This window comes from Fringilla coelebs (assembly GCF_963513975.1).
Source record: "Fringilla coelebs genome assembly, chromosome: Z".
Lineage (NCBI taxonomy): Eukaryota > Metazoa > Chordata > Aves > Passeriformes > Fringillidae > Fringilla > Fringilla coelebs.
In genome coordinates, this window is record NC_140031.1 from 7,647,779 (window position 1) to 7,662,470 (window position 14,692).

Genomic DNA, 14,692 nt, shown 5'->3' on the forward strand with positions numbered 1-14,692 from the left:
ATTAAAAAAGTTTGGTGACCATTCTTGAAAACTACAGGTTTTAAATTCCAGGCAAGAAATGGCATCTGGAACAGGGAAGACCGCCATGGAGGGCAGGGTGTGGGGGAGAGAGGGAGGAAAGAAAGAAAAAGAATTTTTGTCCAAGGACCAGGTTTCACAAACCTGATACATTCTACTCAAGCATCATATGCAGTTTGTACACATTAGAAAAAAATAATAATAAAAAAAAAAACTGCTATGGGCCCAAAACATATTGAAATTGCTACACAACAGATAAATTTTATGATATGCAACCTGCAAAATACAAAACTAGATTTCACAGCATGAATTTATAGCTACAAATGACTTTTTAAGCACAGAAAGTAAGTGTGATTGGTGATACAATAATCCTGGGCATGCTTTACCTATCAACACAAAGTAATTTCCAGACAAGCTTAGGGATATCTCATTTGCAGTCTCACTGCCTGACCAATTAAGAAAACTGCAGCACAAAATTGCCCCTAAAGTAACACACAAAAAAAGATAAAAGATTTTGATTTTAAAGCCAGGTAACAATCTGGTTAAATATAAAGTAGTGTAATTCAGGAGAGAAGACAACACAAGAGGCCAAACACACAAGATCTGTAATACAAACCAGAGGCAAGTTTTCCTTCAAAGGTCTTAAGGACTGGAAGAAAAACAGCAAATATACACTACAATAGCTTTACTGAAACCTGTTCAATGGTTACCAGTTCTATAACCAAATTAACGTTCTGTTTTGACACCCATTTTCACCCTTTGTTAGAAAATTTCAGTTTCAGTTGGTCAATTTCAGCCTCATATCAAAGACAGTAGAAAAGACTAGTATCCCAAGCTGCTAGCACCCTGCAAAGGGTTTAGGAATCCAGGATCTTGGGAAGAGGGAAACATTTTCTCAGTAAGGGATAACAGGCTGTCTGAAGGCTGTTTTAGTAGCTGCCAGTTACAAGTCATTCTGAGCATACCAGTGATCTTAGCCAGAACACTAATACAATAGCAAAAACCATCTTGTATCTCATTTGGAAAGAGAAATCTCTCCCTCCCATGGGTGCAGAAGGGCATTATGATACCTTTCTACCTAAATTGCTTTTGAAGATTTGTTTGCGAAAACAACAGGAAGCCAGCTTTGTCCAAGTTTATCTTATTGGAAGAAAGAAAGAATGCAAAATAGTTAGGTACCAATTTTTGCCACTAAAAACAAAAATTAAACTTTCATTAACCATTCTACATCACTTGCTACAACAATGCTTCTGTTCACTCAAAAGGCAAACTCCATATGTGAGCTGTACAGGCATTTGTGATCAGGGGAGAAGTACTTATGATGTACCTGCCATACTAGGAGCCCAAAGTCACAGAACTATGGCTATATACCAGTTAGGAGCGCAGTGAATCTTGCAAACACACACACATTCACTCTCTCTTGCTAAGGAGTTATGACCCTCTCCATTTAACCAAAGGCCAAAAAAGAAAGATCTCTCAAAATCAGCATGTCACTCAAAGTATTTCACCCTAGAATACTTCATAATCAGTCTCAGTGTGGTGTCTAGCAAGTCCTCAATGTTCAACAGTCAACTGGCTACGTCCCAGCAGGCCCTGCGCTGCTCCTTCTCAGAGGAGGCTAATGTGTCCTGACACTGGCAGCGATCACGAGCACAAGAATCTTTCTGTGTCTTCACCATGCCACTGCTCATTTCATTACATAAGCTGATGACTGCTCCAGGAGCAGCCTGCATGAATAAAAACTCAGAGAGAGTCTTCTTTGCCACTTTTGAAAGGACTTTGCTTGTAGGGAGAGATAAAACTTGGTCTTACTGTGCCACTCTCACCACTACACCAGGAGGACCTTACTGAAAACATGAAGGTGCTACACTGGTTGTCTCAAAAAATAATGACTGATCACACTCAAGAATACTCCACTTACTCACAAAGCACTTTGGCATTCATGGGCATGACTCATTCTTCTCAGAAATTCCTCTACAAAAGCAATTTTAAAAGAATCTGCTGACACAATAAATTAAAAAGCTCAAATTTGCAGCATTCGAGTATTTTAAACTCTGGCTCCAGTCTGTCACTCTCATTTCACCTTAAAAGGATACATTCAAAGAAGGGCAAGATAATGGTTAGATTTACAGGCAGCAGCACAGATCAAAAACTACGATTATTTAGCCTAGAAAGGAGGATTAGAAAGGATACAGCTGAGTCCTTTCTTTAGACCCTGTCTCAAAATCCAATTCCATAAAATTCCGAACAGCGAAGGTGATGTCAGCCCCTGGAATCTCCAGCAGGAGATCTTTACAGCCCAGAAGCTCTTATTTTTTTCCCCAGAGAAGATATTAATGTAGCTAGCATCAGAATTTACTCATACCAATACAAAGTCTTACACTTCTGCAAATTAACAAATGCACTGGCATAAGAGAGCTCTCTCCTTCAGCAGTCACAGAAGCTCGGGAAAGACCACTACCCTGAACTGCTCAAGCAAGACCTGGCTGAAATTAAAGCCCTGGAAGTCAATCATATTTTCCAACTGGTTTCCACACAAACAAAATTTTACCACTTTGAAAGAGCTTTCATGCATCTGCTTACTGACCAATCTGTATCTGTTTACCATCCTGCAAGAAACGTGCATGAATTAGCCTCAACTACCATTCATAAATCATAGCAAAATAAGGAAGAGCGAGGTACAGCCCAAGTGAGACCTTTATTGTTCCAAGTATTTACTGCAGGACAGTGTTCCTGTAAAACTTTCAACATTCTGCTGCTCCTTTTTCTTCTCCAAAGTAGCAAAGAATGTTCTACTGCTTGTAAAAACTCTCTATCATTGCACAACTAAGGATGAAAATTATGGAGAGTTTTAAAAAAGTGACGAGGTGAGCGGAATTAAAGTTCAACTTCCCTATTACTCTGCAAAGGACTTTTAATTACATCCAATAAAAATATGATTAGGTTTAAAAATAAAAGAGAACTAAGTATAAAATAATAGTGTTCCACTAATTTTACTTTTCAAAATTAATGTTGCTGCACCTTCTATTTTTCTTCAAAGAAATGTCAGGCAGAAATATCAAACTGTCCTCAGGGAAAAATCACAGCATCTGAGATTTAAGAAGAATCCCATGCTCGAATGAATTACTGTACTACTATTCACTAGGGAGCAGTGTATTATGAGGAACAATGTAATAAAAGGCTTTTTTTAATATTAGAATATACCTCTATATATCAACAATGGCAACAGTGTCCGAATAGCTCCAACATCTGACAATTTGTAACCAGGCATCCCACCAATCTACTCTTTATGACAGTCTTAACTATACATTTTCTAACACAAGGCATGATAAAATAGAGTTGCAAGCATGAAGAACTCCAGAAATTACTAAAATACTGTATGGCAAGAAATCCTGTATTACTAGAAATTATTAGCAGGTAAAATGGTCCACTGGATAAGGATAATCAGAGAGAAAATATTCCTAGCTACACCAGAGACTTACTGCATGACCTTGAGCAAGTCACTTAATTTCTCTAGTTTTCCAAATTTTCCTATATAAAATGAAAAAAAGAACAGTAATGCTTGCCAATTATTGCACAGACATAAGGGATCTATGTCAAAAAGCATTTAATTATTAACAGTAATTATTAACAACAACTTCTAGCCCAAAGGACCTGGGATCATCTCACAAGAGCTTCCCCACTGATATGGCACAGCCTGCCAAAGGCCTTTGTGCTCTTCCTCATTTTTACAGCCACTCTGTAAGAAACAGATTTCCAGAGATCCTGAGGTGTTAGGGTCAAAGAGTAGGACAAAAATCTCCTCACTTTAATTCAACCTCTTTTTTACCTCCTTTGCCTTTGAGAATGCAACTGGAATGAAACTTAGAAGAAGACTTCTGCTGAAGCTGAGAAACTTGCACTATTTCAACCTTTCCTTTCAAGGAATAGGCAGAATCTGAAGAAATTAAGGGAATCAAAAAGAAGTTTGGCTAGGAAAGTAAAAATTACACAGGCAAATCACTACCAACATGCTTCAGCCACAAGATCAGCAATGCACCTTTAACATGGCCTTCCATACAAAAGTTTACCTGTGCCAAATAATAAGCAGTACAAAGTTTCATACCAACAAAGTCTGTCATTTCCGAAAGCAGAATGTGTTTACTTGTAGCACTTGATACACACAAAAAACAAAATCCTAGCCCTGTCACTGGGTTATTACAGAAGTACTGCCGGCGATGAAATTTTGGCCTCCGTTTTAAATACATATTTAGGGGCTCAGAAAGCAATGAAAAACCAACCAGGCTGCTTCATACTTTTTCCAGCAAGAAAAATTACTTTGGGCAAATATTCAGGTTTTTAAAGCAGTTCTACATTGCTTGATGTTAATTAGAGAAACGACTCTCTTTAAACTTAATGCATTTTCAGGTGATGCTTCTTCTTACCTGGCAAGTTCTTTAATTAAGTTTGCAATGCGTCTCTTGTCCTCAGGACACAAATCCTTTAAAGAAGCACTCTTCATTCCTCCTTCACTAGTGCCCTGAAAATTTAAAGTTACATTTCAGAATGTACTGTTTAAAAGAAAACAAATATTTCATAAGCTATTAAAAGCATTTCAAGACCTAATAATTAGAAGCTGAAAGTAGATCAATTCCAACTGGAAATAAAATTCATATTTTTTAAAATGTAAGTACATTTCAATGAAACAAATTACTAAATTTTGAAGAATTATTTTAAGGTATTTGTAATTCAAATGCAAGCTCCTTGCTTCAATACTAAAACATGCTGGGTAAAGTTTTAAGACATGCACTATTCCTTGATTCACGCTAGATAAAGAAGAGAAGGTTCTCATGGAAATCTAGTGCAGCAATATCCAAATCCAACTTCAAACTTTATCATACTAGGATCATAACATAGGGAGTAAGAAAAAAACATGTTGCCTTAGCATTTATGATCAAAGCATACAAAACAGCAAAATATTGTTCGCAGAGAGTACTTCCCTTATTTTATTTTTCTAATACAGAGAAAAAGACACACATGTCACATGTGGCTACTGTTTGGTCTTACTGGCTTATTTGCTTATTTTGTAAATATATACTATATTTATGAATATATTTTTCCCCCGTAGTATAGAATATATTTACGGAAAAAAATATTCCTGAAATATACATATTCGTAAATACAGTATATATTTACAAAATAAGCAAATAAGCCAGTAAAACCAAATATGGCCTATACTACTAAATATATGGTACTTTGGTAAATAATATTTGTCAAAAGAAGGCTGTAGCAGGGCTGAGTGCTTCGTATCTTACAAGCGTTGCCGGGAAGGCAGCGAGAACCGCTGCACTTTCCAGGTGTGCCCACCAGAGGGCACTCTGCTGCCCGGCATTCCCGACTTCGGCTGTTTCCAGGCAGGAAACTGTTCCAAACTGGTTTTTTTCACCAAAACTTCCTGTGATCGGGCATTCAGTTCTGCAGCGCTAGAGGTAAGCACGAAATAGGAGCCCGAGTAAGTGCAGCAGTAAGAGCCAAGCTGTTCTGTCCAGGATTTTGGCAAGTTTCAGTATCTCCACTCAATCTGAAGGAGTTTCAGTTTATGCTTTTACAACCACCCCCCCAAGTTCATGCAGTGCTTTAGATCAGATAAAAGAATGCCACCAGATGCCATGAAGTTTGGCCAAGTCAACACAATAATACACAAAAGAATACAAAGCCAACACTGGGCTTCTCTCATTATCAGTAAAAGCAGCTGGTCTAGACCAGAGAGGAAGTGGCCCCTTTCCTTCTTAGCAAATTAAACAGCATCTTAAAAACAGTTAAAGAATAACGTCAACTACAAAGAGAGATGATGTTTTAACACAGACTCATGTTATACCTGTGTGATCCTTCATTTTAGCTTCAGTGTATTCTTCTTAAGGGCAAGGGGGAAAGCAATTTCGCAAGGCAAATTTCAGCACTTTTCAAGGGGCATTTGATTTCACAGTTTTCTTCCCAAACATATGTCACTCACAAATGAGGAGAGAATGTCTAACTTGACTGAATTCAACTAAACGTATGGTTGAAGGAATTTCACTTCGCATGCTAAAAAATGTGTGACTTTCTTTTTTTTTAGCAGACAGTTGATGAAACTTAAGAAAAATGAAAAGTTATAGTCCTCAAAAAAGAGAATGAAGCTTGATCACATTAGTGAAGGGGATTTTAACAGAAGGTCTCAAAAACTACTACCCAAACCAATGTACATACTGTCAGACAAACCTTTATGAGATGAAGAGGAAAATCAGTTTTTTCTATCACCCACTGGTATGCAAAGATGGCACACAGGAAATTATCAGAGGCAGACTTGTACCATAACACACATCAAAATGAAGCTGTGGAACAACGCACAGCAACAGCTCAACCATCTAAAGAAGGCAACAAAGGAGGTAGAGGCCAAGACTATCTCCTTTCCCCAGATTTCTGTCCTTTCTGTACAGTTCAAGATAGAAGACAGTTTTAGAACTCAGTACAGGGAAGATATTCTCCACACCTTGGAAGGTGATAACTGCATGACAAAATCATGCAGAATCACAGAAAGAACCACAGCAGCTCACCTACTCCAGCCTAGAGCATTTTACTCTGAATTATGTCCAGGCCAGGCAGGATGAGAGTCTGAGCAGCCTGCACTTGTGAAAGGTGTCCCTGCCCACGGCAGGAGGCTTGGACTGGATGATCTTTAGGGTCCCATTCAACCCAAGCCCTTCTATGACTGACTCTATGCCATAGTAAAGCCATCAGCTCTCCCTAGACATGTACACAGTGCTTTGCAGAAAGTGAGTTGTCCTGCTGATGAAAAATCCATGCAAAAGAAGTTCTTCTTCAATAACAAGTAAAAACATGTGTTCTGTTTCAAGTATTCAGAGCTTATCTTCAGAGTACAAACTTTCCATAAGAATTTGGCACAGCAAGCGAAAACAGAAGGTTTAAAAAGAAAAAAATGAAACATAGCTTTGAACACATCTTGCTGTCAATAATACAAATGCACGAGTCCCTAATTAAGATTTCAAGATTTCACATATCAGGCATTATATTTAAAAAAAGAGTACACCAAAACCCATTTATACAATGACTTTCACAAAAAAGGAGTAAAAACTCTCTAGACAACAAGTAACGCAATCAATGCACCATTCAACAAAACATTTTAATGTGGCATATGAAGGCATCTGGGAGGCAGCAGGCTTGTAGATACTTATGAAGAGATGCTTCTACATAAAGACTCTGCATAATGGGGGCTATTTGTGGAATTTATCTGCATGCCACTTAACAGCATCATTTGCAAAGGAGAGGTACATATCAGCCTCTAAAAGCAAGTACCAATAAAGAGAGAAAGGGAAATATACATGTCGAGGAAAAGCCCTAAAATTAATACTAGTTTAATAACTAGTCCTGTGTCATGCTGAAGGATTCGAAGGGCAATGACACTGTCAAAGCAACAAGAATTGAGTAACCTGTCTTCACATTAGAGTTTTGAACCTACATGTCTGACACACAGCAGTTACTCAGCACACAGAAGGCAGAGAAGGACATCTTAGATGAAGAATAAGATTTAACTGCATGATAATAAAACAGTGATGCAGAACCAGTCAAAGGTTTTAGATCCTGCCTGCAAGTGAGAAGATGCCAAACCCCAGAGATTTACAGGCTGGCCCAAGATGACTGCTAGGCAAGAGATTCAGCTGTACTCAAATGGCTTACAAAGTCATTGTACTACACAAACCACATTAGAAAAATGGCATCTCTCAACAGACTTCATCACAGCATCTGTCACAACACAGAATCACCTTCCAAAGGAAACCCCGCTGCTTTGGAATTTCTAATGCAAGGAACTGTAGAAACACATCACCTAGTCTCACAGGAGGAGACCACAAAATTCAAAGCAGTTGACATCAACTGACAAAGCTACTTCTGCTCAAATGCATTTCGAACTTTTACTATCAAAAACAAAAAGTGATTTACCCTTCTAACATGAGCAGGCACAGCAAAAAGGTCCCTAAAATTAGTTTTTACCCGTGTAATTTCTAAATGAGATGACTAGAGCAATGAAAATGAATAAACTGAACAAAACTTCTTGCATGCTTAGCTATTAAAGTATAGGTTGGGCACTACCCAGGGCTACATGCACTGCCTCTGTACAAATACACACAGAAAAATATAAATAATCTGTTTTACATAGCCTCACTTACACACAACTTACATAAATTACCACATTCAGCCTTTGTTCTCTTCAGGTGATAATTTCTGCTAGAAAGCCACCATGTAAAGCGTGCAAAAAGCATAAGAGTCTGTAAAAACAATACTCTAAAACCATTTAAACATTTTCAATCTGATAATTTTCAGCTGTTTTTTCTACAATCACACTCTTAAGAGCAAGAAAAATTTGCTTTTACTGACCTGCTGCCCTGCCAGACCTCCTGTACCTCTATCAGGATCCATGGCAACAGAAGCAACAGCTACAGGCACCTTCAGTTCGGCTTGACCTGTTTGATATTTTGGCAAACACCTTGTTCTTAAATTTCCTTTTGTAGACACTCCTGTAAGTGAAAGACAAGCAGAACATGCCGATTATAAAGTGAAAAGGGGCCTTATTCTTGCCTTCCACAAAGGCAACCTTGCCTTAGCAGCTCTTTTTTTAAAAAGAATGAGCACCTCAGGAAAAGGTCTGCAGTTCCCCTCGGCCTCTCACTCCACACAAAATTTCAGCAAGATGAATACATCAGCAGAAAAAGAGGTGCATGGCACTGGAGCACACCCAGCCACAATGAACATTTTGTAAATTCTGAAGTGCACTTTATGTCTTCAGACTGAAGTTCAGTGCAAATAAACTGTGTCTGAGTAAGATGCAAAAGCATAAAATTGAGCTTCTGCTTTGATACCCAAAGACAGTAAGGAACCAACCAGCAGTAAAGCTGTTAAAAGCACTACTCATATAATAAAATACCACTTTTTCTGTTACACAGCCAACCTACTGAAGCTCAGGCTGTTTGTTCCTTTCAGGACCAGGCAAATGAGTAAGGCAACACTGCAGTGCACACTCCATAGATCATTTGTCAAACACTTCCTGCCATAATTAGGATTAGATCACCACTACGAATGGTAAGAACATGAAAGCACTGAAAATCCTGATGCTGCAATTACAAAGTGCCAACACTGACACTAACAGTAAAACCTCCCAGGACCAGATTAAAGCCCACAGCTACTTGGTACTGCCTCAAGGTTTAATTTTTGAATAATCAGAAGTGCAAAAAGTTTTGAACAAAAAATATTAATTTCATACTAGCAGATCAATTACAATTATTTGGGTAATTAATTTCAGAAGTGTACCAGATTTCAAATGAAAGAACTAAATAATAAACTCTAATATCTCCATGCTCATACACAAGCAAAAACAATGTTCCTGAAATTCTCTTCCACAGAAGTGGTAGAAAACTTTCCACAGTGAATCAATTTCCATCATTTAGGATCACTGCTTTCTTTCCAGAGCCCAGAGAAAAACAATCCAACATCAGCTGTCTTAAAAATCTCTGCCTGTGTTTCATAGTTCAACAGAGATGTTTGGCCGGTAGTTTTGAAGGGTACCCCAAACCCAAAGCTCTGAAAACAATTAAGAGAATTCTGAAGGGGAACTAAGAGCATTCATCTTTTCCCCAGCGATGTACATTCAGTATGTATGCATTCAGTAAATCAAGGTCAAAAGAACTAATAAAAAAAAATTGCTTTATGTGTACACAATGAATCTTCATTTCAATTGATATCCTCAAAACTTACAAAAGACCTAACACCTCTAATGCTTCAACATTCCTTGGAGACCACATTAAAAAGCCTGATAAATTGGATAAAGCCACACTGTACCTGCAACAGAAACAACTCCCCTGGAACTATTCATCTTATACAGTATGCTTATCTAAGCAGTAGAGCATAAATCCTCTGCTATAATCATGTATGTCCCATTACAACTTATGAGGACTCTCTACCTTACACACACTTATGTACACAAACCACACACCTGAAAAGACACTGCAGATTTTATCCTCCACAGGAAAAAAATCTTTGTTCATGTCTATTAGAAGGTCATACCTGAAACAGGTACCAGTGGATCTTCTTCATCAGAAGCTGCATGTGGCTTTGTTAAAGGAAATAATAAGAGTGCAAGCTTAGCTCTTTAAACAGGACTGTAAAAAGAAGTATTTGGTGTCTAAATTCTGCATAGCTGTTGACAAGAAAACAGTCAACATTCTGGGAGCGAGAAAAGCAAGGAAAACTTGGTTAAAAAAAAATCACCACAAAGATTGCTAAAACAAAAGGCCTTACTCCTTCACTGTGCATTAACTTTCAGCCTGTAAAGATTATCTCAGAGGTCACCTTTGCAAAAGATCCCAGGGACCAGCCTCAGTTACAAGAGCAATCACTAAGATAATGGACTAATAATATTTATTTACATTTAAACAGTTTATATGGAACATCTTGATGTGTACGGAAAGCAAATTCTGAAACAGTGTTTATTGATATTGCAATGAAATCAATTTGGGCAATACATTCTAAGAAACATAAATGAGGTTGAAAGGTTTCAAACTGGTCATTCTCATCTGATCATCACATGATCAGTAATACAGAAAAGCTTGAGGACTGATTTTCTTTAAGTTTCAAGAACTTTCAAATATGCCAGAGGTTTAACTATTTAATTACCTGACCACAGAAAACACTTTAAAATCAGAAACAACAGGGCACCATATTATTTATGCTATTAGCAGTCATTGTGACTGCTAGCAGTTGCTGAACTTGAACCCCTGCCTCCTGAAAGCCACTAAAAATAGGACTCAATATAATTAAGGGAAGGGTGTAAATTATACTGCCTTCCTTAAAGGAGCAGTTTCATTTAGCTGAACGTAAAGATTGTTATTCCCACATGAATAACTAACATACTTGCGACTTAATCCCAGCCAGCAACTTGGTACCACACAGTCACTCCCTGTCCACCTCCCTGCTCCAAGTGGGGAGGAATAGCAGAAAGAAACAGTAAACCTCACAGGCAGAGATAAGAAAAGCTTAATAACTGAAACAAAATAAAATAGGATAATAACACTAACTGCAACATGAAGGGAAGAGGAAGAGAAAATTAAAACCTGAAAGAAACAAGTGATGCACAGTATAGCTGCTCACTGAACAATGCCCAACCCTTTCCCCAGCAGGAACTGGCAGCTCCCAGCCAGCATTCCCCAGTTTATGTACTGGACACGATGTTCTGCTATGGACTCTCCCTTTGGCCAGCTCCTGGACATGATCCCTCCCAGCTTCTTCTGCATCTGCTCGCTGGCAGAGCACGGGTCACCCAAGTCCATGTTTTTGGGTAAGCACTGCTGAGCAACATCCAAAACATCAGCATGTTATCAGAATTATCCTCATGCTAAATACAAAACACAGCATACCAAGTACAAGGAAAAAAATTAATCCTGTTCCAGCTGAAACCAGGGCAATACTGAAGTGGAAAACAAAAGTATAGGGCACAAAATTCTCCTCCACTAAGTTTTGTTTATGCCCCTTTACTTTCCTCAGCCTTCTATGGTTGGCCAATTATCTCAATTGTCAAATTTCTACTACTACTCAAATTTCTACTAATTACTCAATCATCTAATTTCTGTACTGTTAACAGATAAATGCATTTAAGGTTCTGCAGCTGCATTCGTACAATAAAGTAAAATTGTGAAATATTTCAGTGACCCTGTACAAACTCTTGCCTTCACTAAAATTTGATTCTGAGAGCACCATCTTGAAAACTTACTTTCGTAAATGACCACAGAGTGGAGGAAATTAGGAAAAGTCTAGGACTTTCCCCCTGTGAACAGCAACTTCAATCAACACCCACTGTCCATCACACATCTGGTACTTGTCACACTAGAAGGGCCTGACCACAGGCTCACTTATAATCTTGTTGATGCACTTTATCACTCGTAAGCAATTATCACTCATCAGCCTTGCACCAGTTTAAAAACACATTCAGTGAGTACTGCAGTCAAAGCCAGCTCTCTCTACAAACACTGAGAGCATTTCTGTTCTCACATGTGAGCTGCAGCCTGCCACCTCCAGCTGCCAGAACACACTGCAGGGGCACAGCGTGAAACTGAGAGGCGAGGAAGCTGAACAAACTCCACGAGGAAGGCACTGTGCGTACCCTCTTTTCAAAAAGCACCAAGATGGATCAAAAGTCCAAGTCTGGATCACAGCCCAGCCCAAACAGCTGTGTCAGCACAGCCATAACAGCAAGCTGCAAGGTACTGAGAAGTGTATGTTCAGCTCACACTGCTTCAGGAAACAACAAACTTTGGCACAGGCAGTTCCTGCTCAACTGACATATGGTTAATCTGTGTCAACACATGACTATAGGAAATAAAACGATCTGCCTAAACAACATCCTGCTTTTAGAGTGTGCCTCTGGTACTGCCAGCTGTTGTGAAGAAATTCCTAGTAGCAGGATGCAAAGACTAGTCAAAGTTGTCACTGTCCCCCCTGCCCAGCTACCAGGACAACTCTCCTAGTGAAGCTTCCCAGTGTATTAGAACTGCTCAAAGTTAGAGCAGGGTACCTCAATTAGCTGGACTAAAAATCACAACGACTCAGAGGCTGATTCATAAGCAAGGTCCTTGCCTCAGAGTAACAGACTGGGGACAGCACTTTTAACATTAACCCACTGCCACGTGCCTCCCAAGACTGCCAGTAAGGCAGCTGTAGTATTATAAGACGTGTACCACCACAGCTAAAGTTCAGTGAACAGCAGAGAGAGGCACGGGAGAAACTCAACACCTGGTACAGCTCACCTATACAACCTGCTTTCCTGGGCTGAGTCGATTCAACAAGGATGGAGAGAACTTCAGTTTTCCAAATTTATTAAACCAGTCTGCCAAATTCCTCCTCTTTTTTTGAAAGCATACACTACCATTATTTTTAAATTGTGCCATGTGCTTTTCTAAGAATCTAAACTTCTCCAAGGTCAGAGGCAACACTGCCTATTCACCAAAACATGTAGAATGGAAATGGTTTTCAGGAAAAACTTAATTCCTTGGAATATCATGATGCTACTGCTGGGCTCTATAAACCATATTTAATTATAGGAAACAACCTGTTGACTGATAAAAATAGACTGTCAATGTAATTGCATCAACATTCCACAACTGAGCAGAGTAGTGACAGTGGCAATAAATCCGACATGTGCCACACACCTTCATCCTATTCACAACACAGAAAAAGTTGTGGACAATCTTTTTTACTTTACATAGATGGAAAATTGTAACAACATGCTCCCTAAAGGGACCATTGGATGGTTGGCCCATTTCACATTGTCCCAGGGAGAGTGCAGTCAAACATAAATAAAAGAGCACAGACACATACTCTTCTTTCCAATCTCTTCCAGTTGATGCTGAAATCCTACTCTCAGTCTAACAGCAGTGCTTCAAACCCCTCATAATTGGAAGTAAACTGTCACCTTGTAAATCTCCACCAGGCCAGCCCATCAGTTCTACCCCAATCAAGTCGCTGAGCCTCCAACTCTGCCACACAAGCCCAAACACCAGTGGCAGCTCTTGCTTCTCTGAGCCACACAAGCACATCTCTCCATAACTAGGCTTGTACAGGCTGAGCTCCCAACACCACAGCCACCACCCACACCATCTACGTGTCCAGCCCCACGTAGATCTCCCACAACAGGAGCCTGCAGGTCCTCTGCAGATGAAACCACCCCAACCTCACACTCATCCCTCACTGACAGAGCCCTCCAAGTCCCACACAGGCTCGTCCAAAATCTGCTGCTTGTAGTCAAGTTTAGGTGCCAGTCACAAAAGTCACATTTCTTCCCTGCTCAGCTTCTAGCCTCAGATTCAAAGAATCACAGAATCAAACAACCTAAGATCATCGAGTCCAACCTGTGACTGGACATCACCGTGTCAACCACTGAGTGCCAGGTCCAGTCTTTCCTCAAACACCTCCAGGAACGATGATGCCTCCACCTCCCTGGGGAGTCCATTCCAATGCCCAATCAGCCTCTATGTGAACAAATGCTTTCTAATGTCCAACCTAAACCTCTGGAGCAGCTTAAGACTGTGTCCTCTTGTCCTGTCACTTGTGACCTGGGAGAAGAGCCCGACCACCACCCGGCCACAACCTGTTAGGCAGTAGTAGAGTGCAACAGAATAGCTCCTGAGCCTCCTTTTCTCCGGGCTGTTCAACCTCATTCTCTCTATTGGTTCCCTGACAAGCTGAACGTAACTTCCCCATTTCCCATATATTTACTTGCCCCGAGATTTCACAGCTGGGTCACACTGAAGAGGACTTACGACCCTCCCTTCTCTCCCAGGTCACTTTTGCTTTGAAATCCCGCGTAAGCCCTACAAATTGGCCACATACCCAATCCCTCTCCCTAGGCTAAGCCCCCTCCACACTCGCCAGCGGAGCCCTCACATAGCCTCTGCCACGGCCACAGAACCCCACCCGACCCACAGCGCCGCATCGGTTCCACGCCAAACCCCTCGACAGGCCGCCCCGCATGCCCCTGGCGGGCCCTCCCGCCGCTGTCCCCTCACACCGACCCCCAGGCAAGGATACAGCTCCGGCCCCGGCGAGCACCACCACCCCCACCGGCGGCCGCCGCCGCCATCTTGAAACAGCCGCC

At 40.3% G+C, this 14,692-nt stretch overlaps 1 protein-coding gene across 2 annotated transcripts in view; it reads right to left on the minus strand.

Moving 5' to 3' along the window:
* KIAA1328 overlaps positions 1-14,678 on the minus strand; it is a 171,377-nt gene extending 156,699 nt beyond the window's left edge. The window contains exons 1-4 of one of the 2 annotated variants that reach the window (XM_084225000.1): positions 14,626-14,678; positions 10,111-10,146; positions 8,428-8,567; positions 4,443-4,537 (exon numbers count right to left, since the gene is read on the minus strand). In XM_084225000.1, coding sequence (XP_084081126.1) covers positions 4,443-4,537; positions 8,428-8,567; positions 10,111-10,146; positions 14,626-14,677 — 323 coding nt within the window. In that variant the 5' untranslated portion in view covers position 14,678. Of the gene's footprint in view, positions 1-4,442; positions 4,538-8,427; positions 8,568-10,039; positions 10,147-14,625 lie in introns of both variants that reach the window. The other variant, XM_084225001.1, reaches the window with a different exon arrangement.
* Positions 14,679-14,692: the final 14 nt, after the last annotated feature.